Source organism: Mustela nigripes, chromosome 9, assembly GCF_022355385.1.
Source record: "Mustela nigripes isolate SB6536 chromosome 9, MUSNIG.SB6536, whole genome shotgun sequence".
Lineage (NCBI taxonomy): Eukaryota > Metazoa > Chordata > Mammalia > Carnivora > Mustelidae > Mustela > Mustela nigripes.
Genome location: NC_081565.1, coordinates 24859309 through 24881718, shown reverse-complemented (window position 1 = coordinate 24881718; position 22410 = coordinate 24859309). Strand labels below are relative to the sequence as shown.

Here is a 22410-nt window from a genome sequence, read left to right as displayed (position 1 = left end):
GTTTGAATTTAGAATTCTTAGTTTCCTGAAGATACTTTATATCATTGTATTGTTTTTTTGTTGTTTTTTGTTGTTGTTTTTTCTGTCCTTCAAATTACCACAGCAAATTAGCCAGCACCAGGAGCATTTTATTCAGATGTTAAATGAACCAGTTCAAGAAGCTGGTGGTCAAGGAGGAGGGGGTGGAGGTGGCAGTGGAGGAATTGCAGAAGCCGGAAGTGGTCATATGAACTACATTCAAGTAACGCCTCAGGAGAAAGAAGCTATAGAAAGGGTGAGTTGAAGTAAAACTGAAAATTTAGTTCCTTAATGTCACTAGCCCCATTTCAGAGGCTCAGTAGTCACATGGGGCTGGAGGCTGCTGTGCGGGGTAGCACAGATAGAATATTTCTGCCACTGGAGATAGTTCTGTTGGACACAGCCAAATACAGCATTGTCCTAAGGATTGCAATAAAGAGACCGTGTATTTTCATCCCTCCTCTCACATCTTGGCCTTTGTGCTAGCCAAGGAACTGCTAAGTGAATGGCAGCTTTATAAAATAGTTATAAACATATTTTAAAAATTAAAAATTTCTTTTTATGTCTGAAAATTTATGAGGACAATGATCTTAGGGAAACCACCTGGGTGGCTCAGTCGGTTAAGCATCTGCTCAATCATGCTGGCATGATTGAGTCCTGCCTCAGGCTCCTTGCTCAGTGGGGAGGGGAGTCTGTTTCTTCCTCTTCCTCTGCTGCTCCCCCTGCTTGTGCTCTCTTTTTCTCTCTCTCAGATAAATTAATAAAATCTTTAAAACAAAGAAAATGATAATAAAGTGAATGCCTAACTCAAGATTATCCACTTTTAAAAATTTCACTTTTGTACTGTCACTAAAATGTAAAATAGATATGTATATGAATTATATATAAAAAATATGTACATTAAACATCAGAAGCTGATACCATGATTCTGTTTACATCCTTACTAGGTCAGCCAGTTCATGTGAGGCACTGCAGTGACTTAGTTTGTATGATATTATGACAGGTCATTCATTTTCCTCTTGGCTCCATTGTTAATATTTGTAAATTAGAAATCACTATACTTAACCTGTCTTATCTTACAAAGTATTTTGAGGTGGAAATCTGATAAAAGTTCATTTTAACTTAGTACTTAGAAAATCATCTGTAAGATAATTTGCCCATATTTACGATAAACATTTTTTCAGGTGTTCAGCATTTATAATTATGTATTTCTTAAAAGATCTTTTATGTATCATGCTAATATTTCTCCCCCTTAAATAAGGCAAGTGGGTGAATGACACTTGCCTCAGTTGTTCTATAGTGTTTTGTTGTTGTTGTTGTTGTCGTTTTTGTTTTGTTTTGTTTTGTTTTAAATGGTTAGGGGTATCTGTTTTTGATTTCTGTTTTGGAGAAGAAATTTCTTCTTTTGTTATTTGTACTTTTAATGTCATACTTAAAAAAAAAGAAGAAGAAGAAGAGAAGCTGCCTAATCCACGACCAAAAGATTTACTCCTGTTTTTCCTCTGGGGAGTTTCATAGCTCTTGTTACATTTAGGTCTATGATCTATTTTGAGTTACTTTTTGTTTATAGTGTGAGGTGTAGGAGTCTAGCTTCCTAATATTTTGCTTGTGGATATCCAGCACCATTTACTGAAAATTCTTCTCTTTATCCATTGAATTGTCTTGGCATCCTTTTGAAAATCAACTGGCCATGATTTTGAAGGTTTATTGGGCTTTCAGTTCTGTTCCATTGATCTGTATGTTTGTCTTATGCCACTATCTCATGGTCTTGATTACTGTGGCTTTTTTGTAGTAAATTTTGAAATCTCCCAATTTTCTTTTCTTAAGATTGTTTTGGCTGTTCTGGATCCCTTGCATTTCTGTATCAATTTTAGGATCCACTTCTCTGATTTCTGTAAGAAAAGAGAAAAAACTGGGGTTTTAATACTGTGTTTTTTTCCTGCAGATCAGTTTGGAGACTATTGGCATGTTAGCAATATTAAGTCTCACCAAGCCATGAACATGAGATGCTTTTCCATTTATTAGATTTTTTTATACTTTCAGAAATTCTATAGTCTTTGGTTTATGCTTTTGTTAAATTTATTCTTAAGTGTATTTTTATTTTTGATGCTGTTATCAGTGGAAATATTTTCTTAATTTAATTTTTGGATTGTTCATTGCTAGCTATATACAAATACAACTTAATTTTGTGTGTTCCTCTTACATCGTGAAATCTTCCTGAACTCATTTATTAATTCTGATAATTCATGTGTGTTTCTTAGGATTTCCTAATTGTAGAATATTATTTGCAAGTAGTTTTAATTCTTTTCCAGTATAGATGCTTTCTCTTCTCTTCCCCCTTCCCCTTTCTTTCCTTACTTCCCTTCTCTTATCTTTCTCCCCTTGTATCTTTTTTTTTTTTTTTTTAAGATTTATTTATTTATTTATTTGAGAGAGAGAGCGCGCGAGCATGAGAGTAGAGAGGTCAGCGGGAGAAGCAGACTCCCTGCAAAGCAGGGTGCCTGCCCAATGTGGGACTTTGGGACTTGATCCTGGGACTCCAGGATCATGATCTGAGCCAGAGGCAGTTGCTTAACCAACTGAGTCACCCAGGCGCCCTCTTTTTTTTTTTTTTTTTTTTTTAATTTATTTTATTTTTTTTAAGATTTTATTTATTTATTTGTCAGAGAGAGAATGTGCACAAGCAGAGGGAGAAGCAGGCCCCAATAGCCCAGTGCAAGACTCGATCCCAGGACTCTGGGATCATGACCTGCGCCACCCAGATGTCTCTCTTTCTCTCTCTCACCTAATCCTTTCTGTGGCCTTCTGTGTATGTGTATTTTTGAATAGAAGTGGTGAGAGCCAAGATCTTTGTCTTGTCCCTGATCTTAGAAGAAGACAGTCTTTCACCATTAAGTATGATGTTAGCTATTTTACTAGATTTAGATTCTCAGGTTGAGAGTTTCTTTCTGTTCTAGTTCATTGAGTGGTTTTATCACAAAAGGGTCTTGGATTTTTGTCAGATGGTTTTTGTGTGCTGAGATGATAATGTGGTTTTGTTCCCTTTTTTATATGCTTTATTAATAACATTGATTTTTGTATATTGGACTAGCCTTGCATTCCTAGGATAAATGCCACTTGATTGTGGTGAATAGTCCTTTTTATATGTTGCTGGATTTTGTCTGCCAGTGTTTTGTTGAAGATTTCTGCATCTGTATTCATAAGGAGTAGTGGTCTGTGGATTTGGGTGTGTGTGATGATTTAGTCTGGTTGGGTATCGGTAAGATTGTCCTCATTAGAGAATGAGTGAGGATGTACTCCCTCCTTTCCTGTTCGTTAGAAGAGTTTATGAAGAAAAGTTTTAATTCATTCAACAGTTGGTAGAATTCACCAGTAAAATTATCTGGGCCTGGCTTCTCTTTTTGGAAAATTTTGTGGTTACTAATTCAGTCTCTTCATTTGTTGTAGGATTATTCAGATTTTCTGTTTCCTGAGTCAGTTTTGGTGATTTTGTCTTTCTAGGAATTTGTGTATTTTATCAGCATTATCTAACTTGATGGCTAGAGTTGTTCACAGTATTTCCCTAAAATTAGATTTTTTTATACTTTCAGAAATTCTGTAGTATAGTATTCTATAGTATTATTTCTCTAAAAAGTAGTGTTCCCACATTTCTGATGTTAGTAATTTGAATGCGATTTTTTTTCCCCCGTTAGTTTAACTAAAACGTTTATCAGTGTTGTTACTCTGAATTAAAAAAGAACCAACTTCTGGTTTTATTGATTATATTTTTCTAGTCTGTAGTTTTACTTGTTTTCTTTTTAACCCTTACTCTTTTTCTCCTTCTATTTGCTTTGGATTTCATTTTCTCTTTTTTCTAGTTTCTTAAGCTAGAACCTTAGATTATGTATTTAAGATCTTTCTTACTGCAGATAAAGCTGTAACTGTCCCTGAGGCACTGCTACAGCAGCACCCTATCAGTTTTAGTGTGTTTGATGGTGTTTTCATGCATCTCTCAAGTGTTTTCTAATTTCCTTTGTGATTCCTTCTTTCATCATTGGTTAAGGATTATGTTAACTTCCACATATTTTAAATTTCCCTCTGTTGCTGATTTCAGAATTCATTGTGTGGTGGTCAGAGAATGTACTTTGCACACTTATAATCCTCTTAAATATATTGAGGCTAGTTCTGTAGCTTAACATTGTCTTTATGGAGAATGTTTGATACATACTTGAAAAGGACATGTGATCTTCTGTTGTTAAGTGTTCTGTAAATGTCTGTTAGGTCAGGTTGGTTCATAATGTGGTTAAGATTGGCTTCCTTGTCAGTCTTCTGCCTGGTGGTTGTATCCAGCATTGAACGTGGGGATAGCAAAGTCTCCAACTATTGTTGAATCACCCTTTCTTTCTTCAGTTCTGTCAGTTTTTGTTTCGTGTGTTTCAGGTTTTCTTGTTATGTGTCTTTGTAACAAGGTCTTCCTGATGGTTTGTCATCATAAAATGTCTTTTGTTTTTAGTAACAGTTTTTAATCTTAATGTGTATTTTGTCTGATACTAATGTATCTACTCCAGCTTTCTTTTTGTAACTGTTTGCATAGTATGTATCTTTTTTCCATTCTTTTACTTTCAGTGTATTTGTGTCTTTGAATCTTAAGTGTGTATCTTATAGAAGCATACAGTTGGATAGTGCCCTACCTTTTCAGCTAGGCAAGCTTTAATCTAGACAAGACTTGGTAACAAAATCATTCTTTTCTTATTTCATGGATGAATAGTTAATCATGCTGCATTGAGACTTCTGCTCATGTTTTTTAAGGTCATTTCTTGATAATAGTCAGTGTAAGGTGATTTAGACAGTTGAACAGAGGGTTCATAAAAAATACTTGGTTAACAAATATACAGTACCTAGTGAACTAGATAATTGACCTGGTTGCTTAAAAACACTTTTAAAAGCAGATTTTTGAGTCACAGGGTTATTTATTTATTTGTTTGTTTTTAAAGATTTCATTTATTTATTTGACAGAGGGCGATCACAAGTAGGTGGGGGAGGGGCAAGGAAGCAGGCTCCCCACTGAGCAGAGAGCCTGATGCAGGGCTCTATCCCAGGACCTGGGATCATGACCCAAGCGGAAGGCAGAGGTCAACCCACTGAGCCACCAAGGCACCCCATTCACAGGGATTTTTAGCAGACTAGGAAAACAAAATTGAGTGGCTGATACCACCATTTAAAATTCTGTAAAAGTTAAGCAGATATAAGTAAAACACCATATGTCTGATCTCAAAGTATATCGTGTAATATTAATAATTGATCACCTATTTTTCTATTATAAAGTTTTTCATAAGCCAAAGAGATGGAGAGTGATACTTGATCTGACTGACCTTCATTACAAATAATTGGATGAAGTAGTTAAACTCTTCTCCTGTTGCTCTCATCTGTATCTTCCCCCACTTCCATACTAAAAGCTGTTTGACTTACACATTTCTGTAGGCTGTAGGGTCACTTATTTTTAAACCATCACACTCAGCCACTAATTTTTAGTATTAATGCCAGTGAGTATTAGCAAAGGAACTGTTCATCTAAAAGCTTCACCTAGGAACACTCAGTGGTTGATACAGGAAAGGTTCTAGGCTCCATCTCGCTGCTCAGGTTGGACAGTGAATCCATACTTAGGTAGGCACGTGTTCACATAATGTCTTCAAGAGGTTTTTTGTGCCTTTCATGTTTTCTAGTGCTGATCTGCCCCTGTTGCTATGCTGGAACCCATGTGTGTTTTCTCTTTTCTTCCAGTTAAAGGCACTAGGATTTCCTGAAGGACTTGTGATACAAGCATATTTTGCTTGTGAGAAGAATGAGAACTTGGCTGCCAATTTTCTTCTACAGCAAAACTTTGATGAAGATTGAAAGGGACTTTTTTTTTAATCTCACACTTCACACCAGTGCATTACACTAACTTTGTTCACTGGATTGTCTGGGATGACTTGGGCTCATATCCACAATACTTGGTATAAGGTAGTAGATTGTTGGGGGTGGGGAGGGAGGGATCTAGGATATAGGGCAGGGATAAATACAGTGCATGTCTGCTTCAATTAGCAGATGCCGCAAATCCACACAGTGTGTAAAATATTATACAACCAAAAATCAGCTTTTGCAGGTCTTTATTTCTTCTATAAAACAGTAGGTAACTTTTCCTAGGTTTCACTCTTTTTAGTGTACTAGATCCAGAAATTTAGTGTAATGCCCTGCTTTATATTTCTTTGACTTAACATTGGTTTCAGAAAGAATCTTTGCTACCTAGAATTTACAGTCTATTTCATGGCAACACTGGATAATGGCTTTGTGAAATTGAAAAAATTTTGCAGCAACCATAAACAGAAATGCCAAATTATTGATGGTTATTGTTGCTGCTTCAAATCAGATTGAATTAATGTGTAAGGAAGCCCTTTCTTTCATGTTAAGTACTTAGGGTGGGGGAGGGAGAAGGGGAACCTTTTCTTAAAATGAAAATAATTACTGCTATTTTAAAATTTCTTGATGATCGAATGTGAGACCCTTCTAACATGATTTGAGAAGCTGTACAAGTATAGGCAGTTATTTTCCTGTTTACATTTTTTTTTTCCAGTTTGTTTTGGGAAAAAATTGGTAGGTGTCTAATTACTGTTTACTTCATTGTTATATTGCAGTAAAAGTTTTAAAACCACCATTGCATGTTTGCTTTTGATGTATCCCTTTGTGAAATTAGCACTTTGGGGCCAATGGAGAAATGCAGCATTCACTATCCCTCTCTTCCCCATCCCTCTGCAGAAATGTGTTTGTCAGTAAGTTGTGAGTTCCAATTGCTGCCTTTTTTTAAACCCACAAAATGCTGATTCAGTTCAAAATTAATGCAAATGTTTCAAAACTGGGTTTCTGATATTTGTAAGTGTTTTCCTTATTAGATAAGAATGTATGACCATTAAAGTCATTAGGACTATATTACTTTCAAAAAGAGAAGGTGGACAAAAGTATAATCCAGCATCTTTTACTGAATTGGAAAGACTGGTGGAATCTTCTGGAAGGGTTGGGAGATGCAGCTGGAAAAGTACTTTGGAAAATATACAATCAAGAATATCTCATGGCATATTAAAAGAAAAATCTTAATAGCAGTGTTGGCTTTTATTTGGATTTTTTTTTCAACTTTTTTTTTTTTTTTTATTAAACTCCTTCATTGGCATTATTATTTGATCATAAAAGAGGGGGAATATGTCTACTTGTTCAGTTTTTCAGATCTTTTTTCCTACATATAAACAAGACTGTTTAAGGAAGACTTTTTCCCCCTACCATCTGATAACTGAGTAAAGAAAATGAATTTGCACAGATTTCTCCCTGCGTAATCTCTTACAGTAATTCTTAGCAAAGTTTGGGGATGACTTTTAATCTTTTACATCATGCACTCGTACCTGTCACTCATGAAAATAAATGAAACCATGATTTTTCCCCACAGTGTTATCATGTAGTTTAATCTTCATGTGTGTACCCCTTAAAACACAGCACACCTTTGGATTTTGTATTACCTGTATGTTTTATAATGGATCATGCAAAATGTCTCAGGAGAATAAAATGAGGATTTGTAAATATGTTCATCCTTCAGGGCAGAGCAATGAGTTGGGAGGAGGGTGGCATTTTTGGTCGAATAATGGAATATTTTCATTTATTTTACGTCATTCTGTCTGCTGCCTAATTGCTCAGCATAGCGAAAACTGGAAAAGAGGAAAAAACAACACAAAAACAAAACCCCGGCAGCAGCCTCTTTTCTCTGGAAAGTGACATCAGAAGTTGATGGCCTGGAATTTTTGTCCTCGGACAACCAAACCACAAATAGTGGGATTAATCATTACGAGAAGACAGTTGAGGCCAAGTTTTGACCATTCTTTACCATGTTTTATCCGCTTAAAGAATTAGCCAAGATGCTGTGGGGGTGGGGGGAACAGGCTTTTTATGACCCTTTTGCTGTTATCTTTTAATTTACAAACCATTTTGGTAAATCTCTTAATGTAAGTGGCTCTTTGATTTTGGAATTTTGTGTTTGAGGTATTCTGTCATCTATTTCTTGAAATACTATTGTTTAGTTGCTCTATGGAAAATGTGAGGAAGCTTAAGTTTATATTTGTTAATTCTTGCCATCCTCTAGTCAAATATGTCTTTACATTGTTTACAAAATACTGAAGTGTTCCACCATATAATTTTTTCCTGTACTACGTGGCTAGGATTCTAGAGAATTAATTATAAAATATTTTCAATATATCCACCATTGCATTTCTCATTTTTTAAAATGACCCTTTTGCCATATAGAGTCTTAGGTTGAGAGTTGACAATGCCTCTGTCACCCATAGTTCTGTTTTCTTCAGTGATTGGCATGTGGGGGGCCAGGTGCTAGATCAATTTTATTGGTTCTCCTGTTTTTGTTTTTGTTTTTGTTTTTTGCAATCAAAACATCAACACAGAGATGGAATACTGGATGGACCCTAAATCAAGATTCATAAGGGCTTTTAGAAATTTTGGTTCAATTCCCATTTTTCCCATGCTCTTGTGTTATAGTAGCCAGCCTAATAAGACTGCTACAAAATATTCAACCAATATTAAGCAATTTCAGGTTATCAGTACTTCCTGACAAAGTCTGTTCTGGTGATTTCCCTGGCCATGAGGCTTGAGTACAACATGTTCCCATTAGTTGACCTTCCATGTCCATTTTGTTCTAATTTGGTCTTCTAAGCCAGGGGCTGGCAAACTTCAGTCCCATGAACTAGGAATGGTCTTTACATTTTTAAGGGTTTGTTTTCAAGAAAGGATTCCACGATGTGAAGATGATTGAAATTTTAGTGTCTATAACTTTATTGAAACACAACCATGCTCATTTATTTACATATTGCCTATAGTTACTTTTGTGCTACAGAGGCTTGCTGTCAAATAGGAGCTGAGACTGAGGCCTACAGAGCCCAAGTAATTATTATCTAGCCCTTTCCAGAGAAAGTTGGCCACCACTGTTCTAAACTGTGACTAGCCCATCCCATATTAAAGTATATGATGCTTTCTGTTGTTTTTTGGCATCTTGGCCTCTTGACTTTGGGTCTTAGCTTCAGTGTGGTTTACTTGTGACCATCACAGGTTCTTTCCAGAGGAGTGGTATTAAGCAGTGTGTGCCTTATATGCTCTCCTAACATATGTGATGCCCTAGGGTACCAACCTTGGAATGACTCATTCTGTTGAGCTGTTCCTTGCTCTTACAGTCAGATAATGCCATTCAGCACTAAACACTCAGAAGCACCTGATATGGTGCTGAATTGGTCAGAACAAAGCAATCAGATGAATACATCTGGGAATCTTTGGGCCCTAGGGTAAGAGTTGAGACAGTTGAAGGAAGCAACTTAACCATGGCTGGAAAAAGAGTGGGTAGAACCCTAGAGGGGGAGTATAGCTGCTGGACCTGTCTGGGTGGCAGACGAGTTTCCAGAGTTTCCAGCGCAGTGTACAGAGTTTGGGAATGGGAGACAGGGAGAGAAGTCCTGGGCTTGCTCGGGACGAGCTCCAGCACCGTAGCAGTGCCTGGGGAAGCACAGGGACGGTGGTGGAGACAAATTGGCTGTAAAAGGCTTCTCTCCGGATGTTCAGTAGGGATGGCAGTCGTTCCCCAGGGAGGGTATTTAGTGGAGAGGAGTCTGGGATGACTGAAGAAACAGTGGTGACAAGTTCGCTTCATGTGCCTGGTGCTGCTGATAGCAGAATGAATGGAGACCAGGACTCTGCCATTGAGTTTTAAATTCTTTTACAGAACATTTAACTAGGTACGGCAGAATTTGCTCGGAGCATAGATGAGAAAGATAGCCATCGCAGACTTATGGCTCATGTTGCACTTAAACTTTGTTTTCCATTCTTCGTAACCTGGGCCCTCATCCTTTCCCAGCCGGTTTGCCATGAGTTATTGATGTTGAAGGCACGTAATCCTCTCCAGGCAGTGAGGTGGTCTTCAGAGCTCCTGGGAAAGCTGTTCTCAACTCTGGCTGCCTCTCAAGCAACGTCGTGTTCCCCCCACCCCAGGTTTTGGACAACTACATTTGCTGTGACGGGAACGTTGGGAGGCTTTATCCTGTGAGCCAACTCTCCAGATGGGCCTTCTACATGGAAGCCTGTGGAACTGACAACTTCGATCTCTTTAACAAAGTCCCCAGTTGTCTCAAAACTGCTCCTAGGGGCGCCTGGGTGGCTCTGTGGGTTAAGCCTCTGCCTTTGGCTCAGGTCATAAATCCTGAGCCCTGCATCAGGCTCTCTGTTCAGCAGGGAACCTGCTTCCGCCTCTCTGCCTGCCTCTGCCTACTTGTAATCTCTCTCTCTGTCAAATAAATAAAATCCTTTAAAAAAAAAAAATGCTCCTAAAAGTTTGGCTGTAAATTGTAGAAGCCAATCTGGGTTTTAATTTCCCTGCAATAGTGGATTAGAAGGATACTTGGTAAATTACTCAAAAGTGATGGACAAAAACTGGATGGAATGATTGGGGCTGGAGGTGCTATGCCTTAGAACAGCTCAACTGGAGGTCTTGAACAATGTTAGGAACCCTGGAGTGGTTTTTGCAACTTTTAGGAGGTCTTCAGGTAGGGAGGGTTCAAACTTATTTTTGGTCAATTAGGCCTGCCTGTGCTGGTTTGAGAGCTGTTTTGCTAATTTTTATTTTGTCTCCAGTTCTAAGAAAACTAAAGGAAAGTTCAATATTTTCATGTCTTTAACTTTGGTGTTAAAATTTTTAGACCATGTTTGCATTTTTGCAAAGAGCATTAACTTTTCACCTGCAAATAATTTCACATGTATTACAGAAAAGTCCCAGGGACAGTACAAAGTGCTCCCATTCACCCCCACCCCACCCCTGAACCTTTTTCAGTGTGCGGGAGTCCTAGTAAACGTCTTTGTAGTAAAGGGACCTAATCCAGGGTAACAAGCCACTTTTATACCTTCCTCAGTCCTTAATTGGTCTTCATGATCTTAACATTTTGTTTTAACATCACGGGACTGTTGCCTTCTAGAATGGCCCTCAATTTATGTTTAGTTGTTTCCCCATGACTAGATTCCAGTTCTGTGGTTTTGGAAAAACAAAACAAAACAACAACAAATGCTGTGCTTTTTTTCACTGCATCCCATGAAGGGGGCACAGAGTGTCCGCTTGTTCCACTTTGGTTCACTCTGGTTGTTCAAGGAAGGTGATGTCTGCCCAGCTTCTCGACTGAACAGTTACTCATTCCTTTGTATTTAGTAAGTGTTTTATGATAAGGTATTCTGAGGCAGAATATCCTATTTCTTCTGAATATTTGGCCCATTCATTTTAGTATCCATTGATGTTTCTTGCCAAGTGATTTTCAGATTTCTACGTTTATTAGTTAGCAGTCTCCTGGATCCTGGCGTTCTCTTTTCCCCCATTCAGAATCTGCGTGAGTATGGGCTCGGATCGCTGTCTTACCCAGGGGTATTCGATCCGTTACTGTAGCAGGGTTGATGGGCACACTGTCCTAGCTTCTGTCATTGTGTGCCTTCTAAGGGCTGCCTTCTGTGCTTGGCCTGCTCTTATCACTCTTTCGAGTCCCTCCTTACTTTGTGGCACAACACTGTGTCCTCCTGTCCACAGGCTCTTGTCCTCCCTGTGCCACAGCCCTGGAATTTCGCTGTTTCTTCAAGGAGACCAAGTTCCTTCAGAGGAAATTGTATTTAGAAACCGCCACTGGGTGCTAGGTGTGCTCTTTGCTACTTGAGTCTCAACGTAGGAATTAAGCACACATGCGTGCACACACAGTTGCATCTGTTTCCGTACCTGCATATAAATATTGATAAGTTCAGGCTGGTACTTTTCATGCTAGTCCAGCACCACAAGGCCCAGTCTAGCTTCTCACTGCCCAAGTTCTAACTCTCCTTGGTCAGTGAGCAGCTTGGCTCTCGTCGTGCTCAGCCCGTAACCCATTCCCTTAGGCGTTCGGGCTCCTTTCTTGGTTGAGTGCCAAGCCGTTGGCTGTGTAGCCACTTCTTTCCACAGATGGAACATGAATATTTTAAATGTTATTTTTCACTGGACTTAAATGGAGGTGATAGCGTATTTAGAGAAGTTCTGAATTCAGCACTCCAGTAATAGCGCCTGTCTGCACTGAAGAAGGCCTTATTCATTCCCATTATTGGGCCACCAGATCAATCGCTAAATGCCCTGGGATGTCTTAGCACGTTAGCACATGGAGTTCAAATGCGTGAGTTTTTCCAGTGTCTTCTCCTTGGGACCAGTGTGCGTTTTAGGTGCTGGCAATGGTCAGGGAGGTGGTAGGAGGGGTGGGCTGGGGTAGAGGTGTACAGCCCCCATGCTGGGCTCTCAGTGGTCTCCAGTCTCCCCACCCCCAAGAATTAGTCACATCTCTGTCTTGTCAGAGATGCTTCGCTGATCCATATATTCAGCAAATACACATCCAAAACTAGACAAGGCACCTCTTCTGGAAACCCATGCCTCTCACCTCTGTATCCCCAGAACCTGGTGAAGGGCTAGTGCAGAGGAGATGCCCAGTCAATATTGGATACACATGGGCCATGAACACCTCATTGGGATGTCTGTCCTCTCTCCTGGGGCTCTGGGCTCTCCTGTGCCTTCAGCTACCCCTTCTGTTCTAAAAGCTAAAAAGTTGAGGGACAGTGAACAATATCCTGAAGGCTGCTCTGTTTTGGTGTCCTCACCCTAGGGACTCTTGCAGCAGATTCTAGAAGACCTGATGCAATCCATGAGCTGGTTGTAGACACAGCAGCGTTGGTGACATGTTCCAGATGGGGCTCCATCTGAGACTCAGGTGGAGAGCGGACCAACAGCTGCTCTCCTGAGAATCCCAGGCCAAGGCCAGGTCAGAGAGACGTGGGGGTCAAGACCTGGACTAATCCGGCCTGGATTTCTGCTTTCACACCCCACACCGGCTGTGTGACTTCAACCATGACTCTCTCCGTCTGTGTCTGATTTCCTCAACCAGCACATGGAATCTTCCTCGAGTGAGATACTGGATGGGAGGGCACCCTACCAAGGCCAGGCCTGTGCTCTGAGGCGGGTGCCGACTGCCCACCTGCAGTCTGGAAGAAGCTCTCCACCTTTCTCCAATGATTTGAAGGTTGCCACGAGAGGACTGAGTGTTGGCTGAGTTGTTTCCAATAGCGCTGAGTGTCTGATACGGCGCCTTTGTCCTCCCTGCTTTAGTGTTCTCACTGTATTTGCACAAGGCCGGTGGGCTTCCCACTCAGCTGGGCAGCATGGCTCAAACATTGGGCATTTCAGGCATGGAAAGATTGAATTTCCATGAACTGTTTCTGAGTGACACTGAATTTTCTCCTATCAGGTTTCAGGCCAAGCAACTAGCAGGTACATCTCATCTCCAGATAAAATTTGGCAGAGAATGCAGCCAACCTGCCTGACAAAACTGTTCCTCTCACCCATCCCTAGGGACTCTCTCCTCCATATTTTCTTTCCATTTCCTCTACCAGTCTTTCCAGCCTGCCAGCAGCACAGGAACTCGGATTTGGAAGGGGTCTGTGGGTGCCCTCCAGGGATCAAGCGCAGTGCCTCATTCATGCCTGACCTCTAACCTCCACTTGAATACTTCAAGTGATGTGACCTTGCTGCAGGCTCAGACTCTTTAAATTTTAGACACTCTAGTGGTTGTCAAACCCCTCTGCTTCCCAGCATAGGTCAGACTCAGGCTCTAGTCACTTCTGTGGGGTCGCTCTGTCAACCTTTCAAGCATGATCATCTCTCCCAGACCACCTCTCACCCTCTAGTCAAGTCTTGTAGATGTTGAAAAAAAATCCTTCACCTAATGTATTATGGCAAGTCCCTTCTCCACACTGATAAGGGAAATACTTCAGGGAGGGGCAGTATGAACTGTAGGAGGAGTTCTCACCTCCCTTGTTCTGTGCCTGATACCTCTATTAATGCACCCTGAATTTGAGATTGATAGGTTTAACAGCCACATCACACCATAGCAGCTATGCTGATATACCAGAGTTTTCAAGGTTTTCTTTACATTTAGAGTCCACATCTGATCTGTGTTACAGAAGTAAAAGCAGCCCACCACAAACTCACATGTATTTCCTAGCTCCTGAACAAATGCTGTTTTTACAAAGTCCTATTCTGGCCCGAAAGGAAAGAGTTAACAAAACCAGGTGCGTTGCCCTGTGCTAAGTGCTTTATTTGTACTACTTGCCATTTTACAGATGGGCCAACTGAGGTCAGCCAGGCCAATGTGGCAGAGCCAAGAGGCATACTGATGTCAATTAGCTCCCAAATCACCCAAGGTAACACTGCCTCACATTCATCTCTTCTTTGTGTCCAAGACTTAGGTCTGTTCCTCCTGTGATGTTGCTTTATTTTGTTTTGTTTTGATTCCTCCTAGCTGTTCAAACAGCTCTTTGCTCCTCTGGTGACCTGCCTGGCTTCGCTGGACTAGCAGTTCTTCACCGGTAACTTGTGGGCCAATCACAGGGGGCATCTGTGAGGTTGGCAGTACTTCTAGAATAACCCTACGACTCTGCTTGCTGCTTGCACTCCCACTCTCAGAGGCACATAGTGGAGCTTGCCAGAGGCTCTGTGACCTGCGATAGTACCACAGATCGAAGGAGCAGAAGCGGCCATCCAACAGGCCTCCACTGAGCCAGACAACAAGGTTTGCAAAAATCAAACACAACACCATTCTTCTCACTCATGGTTTAAAAATAATTATTTTTCATGAAGACTTTCTTAAAATTTTGACATGTGGGTTTCTCTTAAGTAAATTAATATTTTTTAGATTTCTCAACTTCAATTTCTGATCAAGTACATACTGATAGATAGAACACACATGAACAAAAAGTCCTAGGCTTCTCAACAATTTTTAAGAAGGAAAAGAGGTCCTAAGAGCAGGAAGTTTGAGGACTGCTCTAGGTGGTGGTTTTTCCACTTTTCACCAGTTAAGTGACCCAGAAACCGCTGGGAAGGTGCCTGGGGCACCGGCGAAGTGTTGTCTCTTGTCTGCTGGAGACATGGTTGGGCTATCAGACTTCTGGAACTTTCTGAGACCCCTCTGCCCTACTGCCCTTCATTCCTAATTTCAGGAAAACAAACATGAGACTCTTCTGCTTGACTTCCCACACCTTTTTCAGTCCAGCTTGCTCCAGTTTATACCTTCACCTTGTCTCCTTCCTTCTCTACCACAATACAGCCGGACCTCAGCCCCCATGCCTTCCCACACTTCTACATGTTTACATATGCTGGGCTCTCTCTCTGCTTAGAAGGGTTCCTCCCTCCTTGTGGGAACTCCTGTCCAACCTGCAAAACCCACTTCACTTTACATGCTCTACGAAGGCTTTCCTGCCCAGGAACCAGCAGAGGATTGCCTCCTTGTTCTACTTTCTGAGCATGTAGCATACAAAAGGTGCCTCTCTGAGCATAATTATTACTTATTTGAACATTTTGCTTTTTGGACACTGTGTCAAAGCCAAAAAACCCAAACTTACCATACCAATCAGTGGCTGCAGGAGCTCAGCCTCCAACACTAACAAGGGAACTGTTAGAAATCGTGCATTGAAGGCTTGGCTATGGGGCTGGGGTGGGAGGCGGGAGGGTCCGACATCGTAAAGGAAAAGTAGAATGAAAAGCCCAGGTAAGGGATGGGAGAATGCCAGGACCTGACAGAGAACAGGCTGGAAAGGTGACCACCCTCCACTCTGCCCTCACATGCCCCCTTGTGGTGAGGGAGAACCATCCTGTGTTTCAGGTCGGAGGGCGAAGTGGGGCTTGCCAGGCAGGTGAGGAGGAACCGGCACCTCTGGGTCATGGAAAAGTCGAAACGAGCTGTGGGGAACCCATCCAGAGAGAGGAGGGGAAGATGCCAGGCTAGAAAAGCCAGCCCTTCTGGACTTCTGGTGCCCACGCCATGCAGGGGAACAGAGGGAAGGGAACCAGACCTACTGGCAGGACCGTGGGCACAAGCCTTATCGCACTGATTCATTGAGTCCCCATGGAGAGCTGCCGGGCAGATGAGGAAGTCAGTCTCCAAAGGAGCCATCTGCCAAGTTCCCATTAGAACATAGCTGAGGTCCTTGCTCAGTGGGGAACATGCTTCTCCCTCTGCCTGACGCTCCCCCTGCTCGAGCTCTCCCTCTCTCTCTTTGTCAAATAAATAAAATCTTTTTTAAAAAAGAAGAAAAATCAGGCTGTTCACCTTCAGAACCCAACCAAACAAACAGCTGGCCCCTCCAAGGGGCTATGAATCATCCGAAACTCCCTGCTCCTTGTGTCTGTCCCTGACCTGGTCCAAGAGCCACCTTCCAACTGGAAGTGGAATGACCCTCACATGACCATGTGGCTTCTCCAAGAAGATGCCCCTACGGCCCCCAGGTCGAGGTAGAGAAGTGCCTGAAAGAAGTGAACAGACAACATTTCCAAAGGGCCATTCTTTTCCTATGGCCTGGAATGCTTTTACAACCTTTTAGTGTCCCTTTCTTTTCTTTCTTTCTTTTTTTTTTTTTTTAATATTTTATTTATTTATTTGACAGAGAGAGAGATCACAAGTAGGCAGAGAGGCAGGCAGAGAGAAAGGGGGAAGCAGACTCCCCGCTGAGCAGAGAGCCTGATGCGGGGCTCGATCCCAGGACCCTGAGATCATGACCTGAGCCGAAGGCAGAGGCTCAACCCACTGAGCCACCCAGGTGCCCCTTGGTGTCCCTTTCTTTACAACTTCACAAAACTAATCATCTCAAGTTATACAATGCAATTCTGAGCAACGTTGGGCTTGCACAAACCCCAGGAATTGACTGAGGCCTCATAAATTATCCACTGTGGGCTTGGACCATATACACATACACTGATAGCTGTCTGTCCACCTGTTCTCGGGGCCTACAGAAGAGGCCTGGCCTCCAGACCTTAGCTCATACTGCTCTAGGGTCTTCCTTGCACTTCTTCCCTTGCTTTCCCATTCAGCCTTCTAGATTCAGCCCATTCAGCCTTCTAGATTCAGCCCAGATATCCCCTCCCCCACAAGCCTCACCAGATCTCCTGCACTAGCCCAGGAATTTCTCATGATGCCCACACTGGCTGGAGAGTCTCCCACACCCTCCACCCTGGACAAAGAGTTTCCCATGATGCCCTCAGACTGCCGTAGGAGCTTCCCATGATCCCCCATGGGAATGGAGAGCCTCCTGGGGACTGTCCTGTCACACTTGCCACTGATACAAGCTTTGCCTTTGTCTGATTTTTTTTTTTTTTTCCCATCACTAGACCCTGTGCTCCTTCAGAGAAGGTCTGTATCTTATTCTAAGTACTCTTAGTGCCTGACATCCAATAGGTGCTCAATACATTGTGGTTGAATAAATGAACCAATGTTAAGGAGTTTCATAACGGCTCAGTTAAGGATCACACCCATGAAGGCTTCTCTGATGCTTCTCTCCCCCAAGAAAAAAAACAACCAAACAACCAACCAACCAGGGAATGGTCTTATTTTCAAGGTTCCCGCAGCAGAGGGATGTGGGTTCTGATAGCAGTTCTGATATTCACTGAACTGTGAAACTTTGGGCAAGTCATCTTTCTTCTGTAAGCCTTAGTTTCCTCATCTAAAAAATGGGAATCTTTATACTTGCTCTTCAACAGTCTGATGAGCCAGACATTACCACGTACCACAGCAGCTAGTGTCGGACATCAGGCTAGAGCTTACTGAAAGCATACCCATGTATACAGAGACCACAGTGTCGCCGTTTACTGTTGTGTTTCCTTGGAGTGGAGTTCCTCATGATTCTGTCCCTGCTATAGGGCTGGCCAGAGCTTATTGATGGTTTTGGTGACCTTTCTGTGTTCCCACAGATCTGTTGCATTGTTGATATTCATTGAGCCTCTAAGACAAAGCCCAGCACAAGGCCTCCCATGGACCAGCAGAGAGAATGATTAATAACAGCCAACTACGAGATGCCCAAGGAAACTCGGGACTTAGAATGAGGAAGGGGCTCTTTCCCCAGGGTGATCCAGAGGCTATGAAGGTAGAAGTGATTGCTCTATGGCCCAGGTCTGGGATGAACAGAGAGGGGCGTGTGGGTGCTGGAAGAGAGGAGCCTTCAGGCAGGAAGAGGCCCCTACCCCTGCAAGAACCTACCCTTGATTGGCTGCCACTTCACAGCTGTAGTTGATAGGAACCTAGCCTCATAGATTCCTACCCTTCCCGGCCTGTGACATAGCTACAGCCACCTTCTTGGGGCTTGCCACACATTGCTGGGTGTTGACCCCCGCTGGTCCTTCTGCGAGGGCTGTCCTGGGCTGGATCTTCCCATGGCAGACCTCTAGTGGGTTGACTGGTGTCTCCATATTCATGGATTGATTCACTCCTTCCTTCATTGATTCACATGCATTTGTTGAGCACCAAGAGACTGAATGCTAGACTGCAGATGGGGACAAAGGGCCCGAACCCTGCCCTGAGGAGTTGTGGGACAGAGTTCTGACAGCCATGACAAGTATGACAGCAGGTGCACAATCAGCACAAAGATGGGGCTTCCAGGTAGCTGGCAAGAAACCAAGGAAGGCTTCGTGGAGCAGGGGATGTGTGAGCTGGGTTACGAAGATTTGGTGGTTCACAAAGCAGGAGACATGGGAGGAAAAGACACTCCAGGCTGAGAAAACTGCTTTTGCAAAGACACAGGTACAAGAAAGGACCGGGCACGTTTGGGCATGGTGAGCCGATTAGCATGGCTCCTGTGTCGGTCTAGGAGATGGGAGGTTAATTCACGGCAAGGCCAAAGTTAGGCATTTACGTGCCGTCGTGGAGGTTCATGCTTGACTTCAAGGACGGTGGATGCCAAATGGGTTCCCTGGACAGGTCCTCAAGCCTACTTGTCAAATCCACACATATTTACTGAGCACCTACTGGGTGCCAGGCCCAGGAGCGAGCTAAGCAGATCCACACTTTAGGCTTGAAAAAGCTACACTTTGGGTGCCTGAGTGGCTCAGTGGGTTAAGCCTCTGCCTTTGGCTCAGGTCATGATCTCAGAGTCCTGGGATCGAGCCCCGCATCAGGCTCTCTGCTCAGCAGGAAACCTGCTTCCCTCCTCTCTCTCTGACTGCCTCTCTGCCTACTTATCTGCCTGCCTATCTCTGTCTGTCAAATAAATAAATGAAATCTTTAAAAAAAAAAAAAAAAGCTACACTTTTAGGCAGCTCTTTCTGCCCACGCATGCTTTAATAAAACCAACTTTTTGCACAGAAAGAAAGAAAGAAGAGAAAAGAAAATAAAGGAAAGAAAAAAGAGAAGAAAAAAAAAGAAAATCTACACTTAATAAAGCCACACTTTATTGTTTTACATTTGGGGCTCCTGCATGCAATTCTATTAGGGAAAAAAAAGATTTATTGACTAAAAAGAAACACAAACACTAAAGAGTCTATAGCTGGGGCTCCTGGGTGACTCAGTGGGTTAAAGCCTCTGCCTTTGGCTCAGGTCATGATCCCAGGGTCCTGGGATGGAGCCCTGTATTGGGCTCTCTGCTCTGCAGGTAGCCTGCTTCCCCCCTCCCCCACACCACCGCCTGCCTCTGCCTACTTGTGATCTCTGTCTGTCAAATATATAAATAAAATCTTTAAAAAAAAAAAAAAGTCTGCAGCCTATTGCTTCATTGAGGAGCCATGGCGGGTTTTGTTTTTTCTCGGTGGGTGGTGGTAGGCGGGTGTGTAGTTTCTTTATTTTGTTTTCAGCAGGGGAGATAGATATGGTCAGATCTATTTTCAAAAAGATAAAGATAATTCTGTGGTTTCTCAGCCCTTGCTTGCAGCCACAGGAGAGGAAGCATGAAGCCCACTCTCTGAAGGGCTGTTTCTCTGGGCCCCGAGCTCTAGGCTGCTTCTCTCTACCCTACTGGGTGCTCCCAAGGATAAGCCTTCTTATCCTTTGGTTCCAGGAGCCAAAAAGAAATGTTCGTTCCTTCTGGGAAGAAACGTGACCTCCTTTGAGGCCAGAAGCATGAAGCCAATGTAATCAAAATACTCACCCAACCTCTTCTCCTACCCAGGGTAAAAAAACCACTCTGAGGACAGCCTGGAGGAGTGGAAAAAGCCCAGTCTTTTAAATAATGCAGATGTGATGGGGCACCTGGATGGCTCAGTGGGTTAAGCCTCTGCCTTTGGCTCAGGTCATGATCTCAGGGTCCTGGGATGGAGCCCCGCATCGGGCTCTCTGATCAGCAGGGAGCCTGCTTCCCACCCCCCACCCCCTGCCTCTCTGTCTACTTGTGATCTCTCTCTGTCAAATAAATAAATAAAATCTTTTAAAATAAATAAATAAATAAAGCAGATGTGGGTTCAAATCCTGGTTTGGGCACTTACTAGTCATGTGATCCTTGGTCAAGTCACTTAGATTGTCTGAGCTTGAGTGTCCTCATCTGCAGTGATAATAATTATCACTCACTCACCTCCCTCGCCAGCTATTAAGACATATTACAAAGCCAGAGCCAAGGAAGCAGGCAGGCGACAAAGCAGAAAATGGCAGAAAACATGACATTGTGAAACAGATTTAACAATCCACTAGAGCTTGTTGTAGGAAAAAAGTGACATCAAGAACGGACGGACAAAGGATGGGTGTTGGGAAGCTGGCTTCTCTCCAGACAGAAATAAAGGTTCCTAATCATGTGTGTGTCTTCAGTTCTCTTTGGTTGACTAAAGACCTAAATGAGAAACATAAAACTATAGAGATAATAGAAGGGCTTTACGGATCTGGTTGAGCAGGAGGCACCATCCTGGGAGAGGACATCTACCACAATGGGGACCAAAAGGTTTGGCCCAAGAGCCCAAGAGCCAGGACATCTACTGAGGCTGTTGGTAAATCTGCACACATCTCTAGCAGAACAAACCAGCTCTACCTTCAACTGGTTTGTGCTGAAAAGGTTGTTCATGAGTTGCACTAACTGATGGCCTCTGTTCCTTTCCTAGATGCCCAAGAAGATGAAGCTTGCTGCCAGGAAGACAAAACAACTGTGCTTGTAGGATCTGCAGTGGGGGATGTGCGCGTCCCAGAGGTCCCCACACTAAAGGTGTATATGCCACACACATGAGCCACATCAAGGCCAGGAACAAGATTGCCACCTTCAACCAGTTCGCCCCGGACTCCCACAAGGGCTGTGCCACGCTCCTGTTCTCTGATCCTCGAAAGGGCCCAGAGGTGTACAGGCATTTCAGCAAGGCCCTGTGAACCCTACACAACCCCACCAGCCCCTGTGAGTGCTCCAAGGACCAGAAGTCCAAGTGCACCAGAGACCAAATGGCCCACTGTGGCTACAAAAACTAAGCTCAGATCCTGCTTTGTTATTAAAAAGATTTTGGATGCTGGGAAAAAAAATAAACTGATAAGAGGAATATAAACAGCTCTCTTTGCCAAATCTCCTGCAAGAATGAAGACCATTCTCAGCAATCAGACTGTCTACATTCCAGAAAATGTCAACATCACTCTGAAGGGATGCACGTTCCTGGGAAGCCTCCTGAAAAAGGGCTTCAGTCCTATCAATGTAGAAGTCATCGGAAAAAAGTCTCCTTGGAAAGAAAAGGAAGAGGCTCCTAGCTGACAAACGGTGGGAAAAAGAAAAGAACTGGCTACTGTTCACGCTATCTGCAGTCACGTACCGGACATGATCAAAGGCGTGTTCTACTGGGCTTCCCTTACCAGATGAGGTCTGGGAATGCTCACTTCTCCATCAACGCTGTTATTCAGGAAAATGGTTCTCCTGTTGAAATATGTCCACAGGGCTCAGATGAGGCCAGGTGTTGCTTGTTCAGCCTCTCAAGCCCAGAAAGATGAGTTAGTTCTGGAAGGAAATTACATTGAACTTATATCAGAATCAGCTGCTTTGATTCAGCAAGACATAGCAGTTAGAAACAAGGATATCAGAAAAGTTTGGGATGGTATCTCTATTTCTGGGTTTTTTTAAAGAAAAAATTTTTAAAGATTTTGTTTATTTATTTGACAGAGAAAGAGAGAGAGAGAGATCACAAGTAGTCAGAGAAGCTGGCAGGGAGAGGGAGGAAGCAGGCTGCCCACTGAGCAGAGAGCCCGATGTGGGGCTCGATCCCAGGACCCTGAGATCATGACCTGAGCCGAAACCAAGTCAGATGCTTAACTGACTGTGCCATCTAGGTGCCTCAACACCGCTACATGTTCTAACAATTGAAAAGCACCTTTCCCTAGGGCGTGCCTGCGCTTCTCCCCCCAACCCAGTGGTGGGTCCTCCCTGCCAGCTGAGGGGGGATAGTACAGCTCCCAAGCCCCCATTCTAACCACCTGCTTTCTTGGACCACTCCCGGCACCAGCTGCAGCAGGTAAGGCTCTTGGCAAGAAAACAATGAAATGGGGTTTGGATGGAGGTGGGGGCAAGAGGTAGATCAGGGATCAA

At 43.0% G+C, this 22410-nt stretch overlaps 1 protein-coding gene and 1 pseudogene across 1 annotated transcript in view; both read left to right on the top strand.

The window, feature by feature from the left end:
- The window catches only part of RAD23B (RAD23 homolog B, nucleotide excision repair protein), a 42304-nt gene extending 35613 nt beyond the window's left edge, over positions 1 to 6691 (top strand). The window contains exons 9-10 of the mRNA XM_059411129.1: positions 104 to 274; positions 5779 to 6691. Of these exons, the coding sequence (XP_059267112.1) occupies positions 104 to 274; positions 5779 to 5892 (285 nt within the window). The 3' untranslated portion in view covers positions 5893 to 6691. The remainder of the gene's footprint in view (positions 1 to 103; positions 275 to 5778) is intronic.
- Positions 6692 to 21414: 14723 nt separating this feature from the next.
- LOC132024103 (large ribosomal subunit protein uL6-like) lies at positions 21415 to 21948 on the top strand (annotated as a pseudogene).
- Positions 21949 to 22410: the final 462 nt, after the last annotated feature.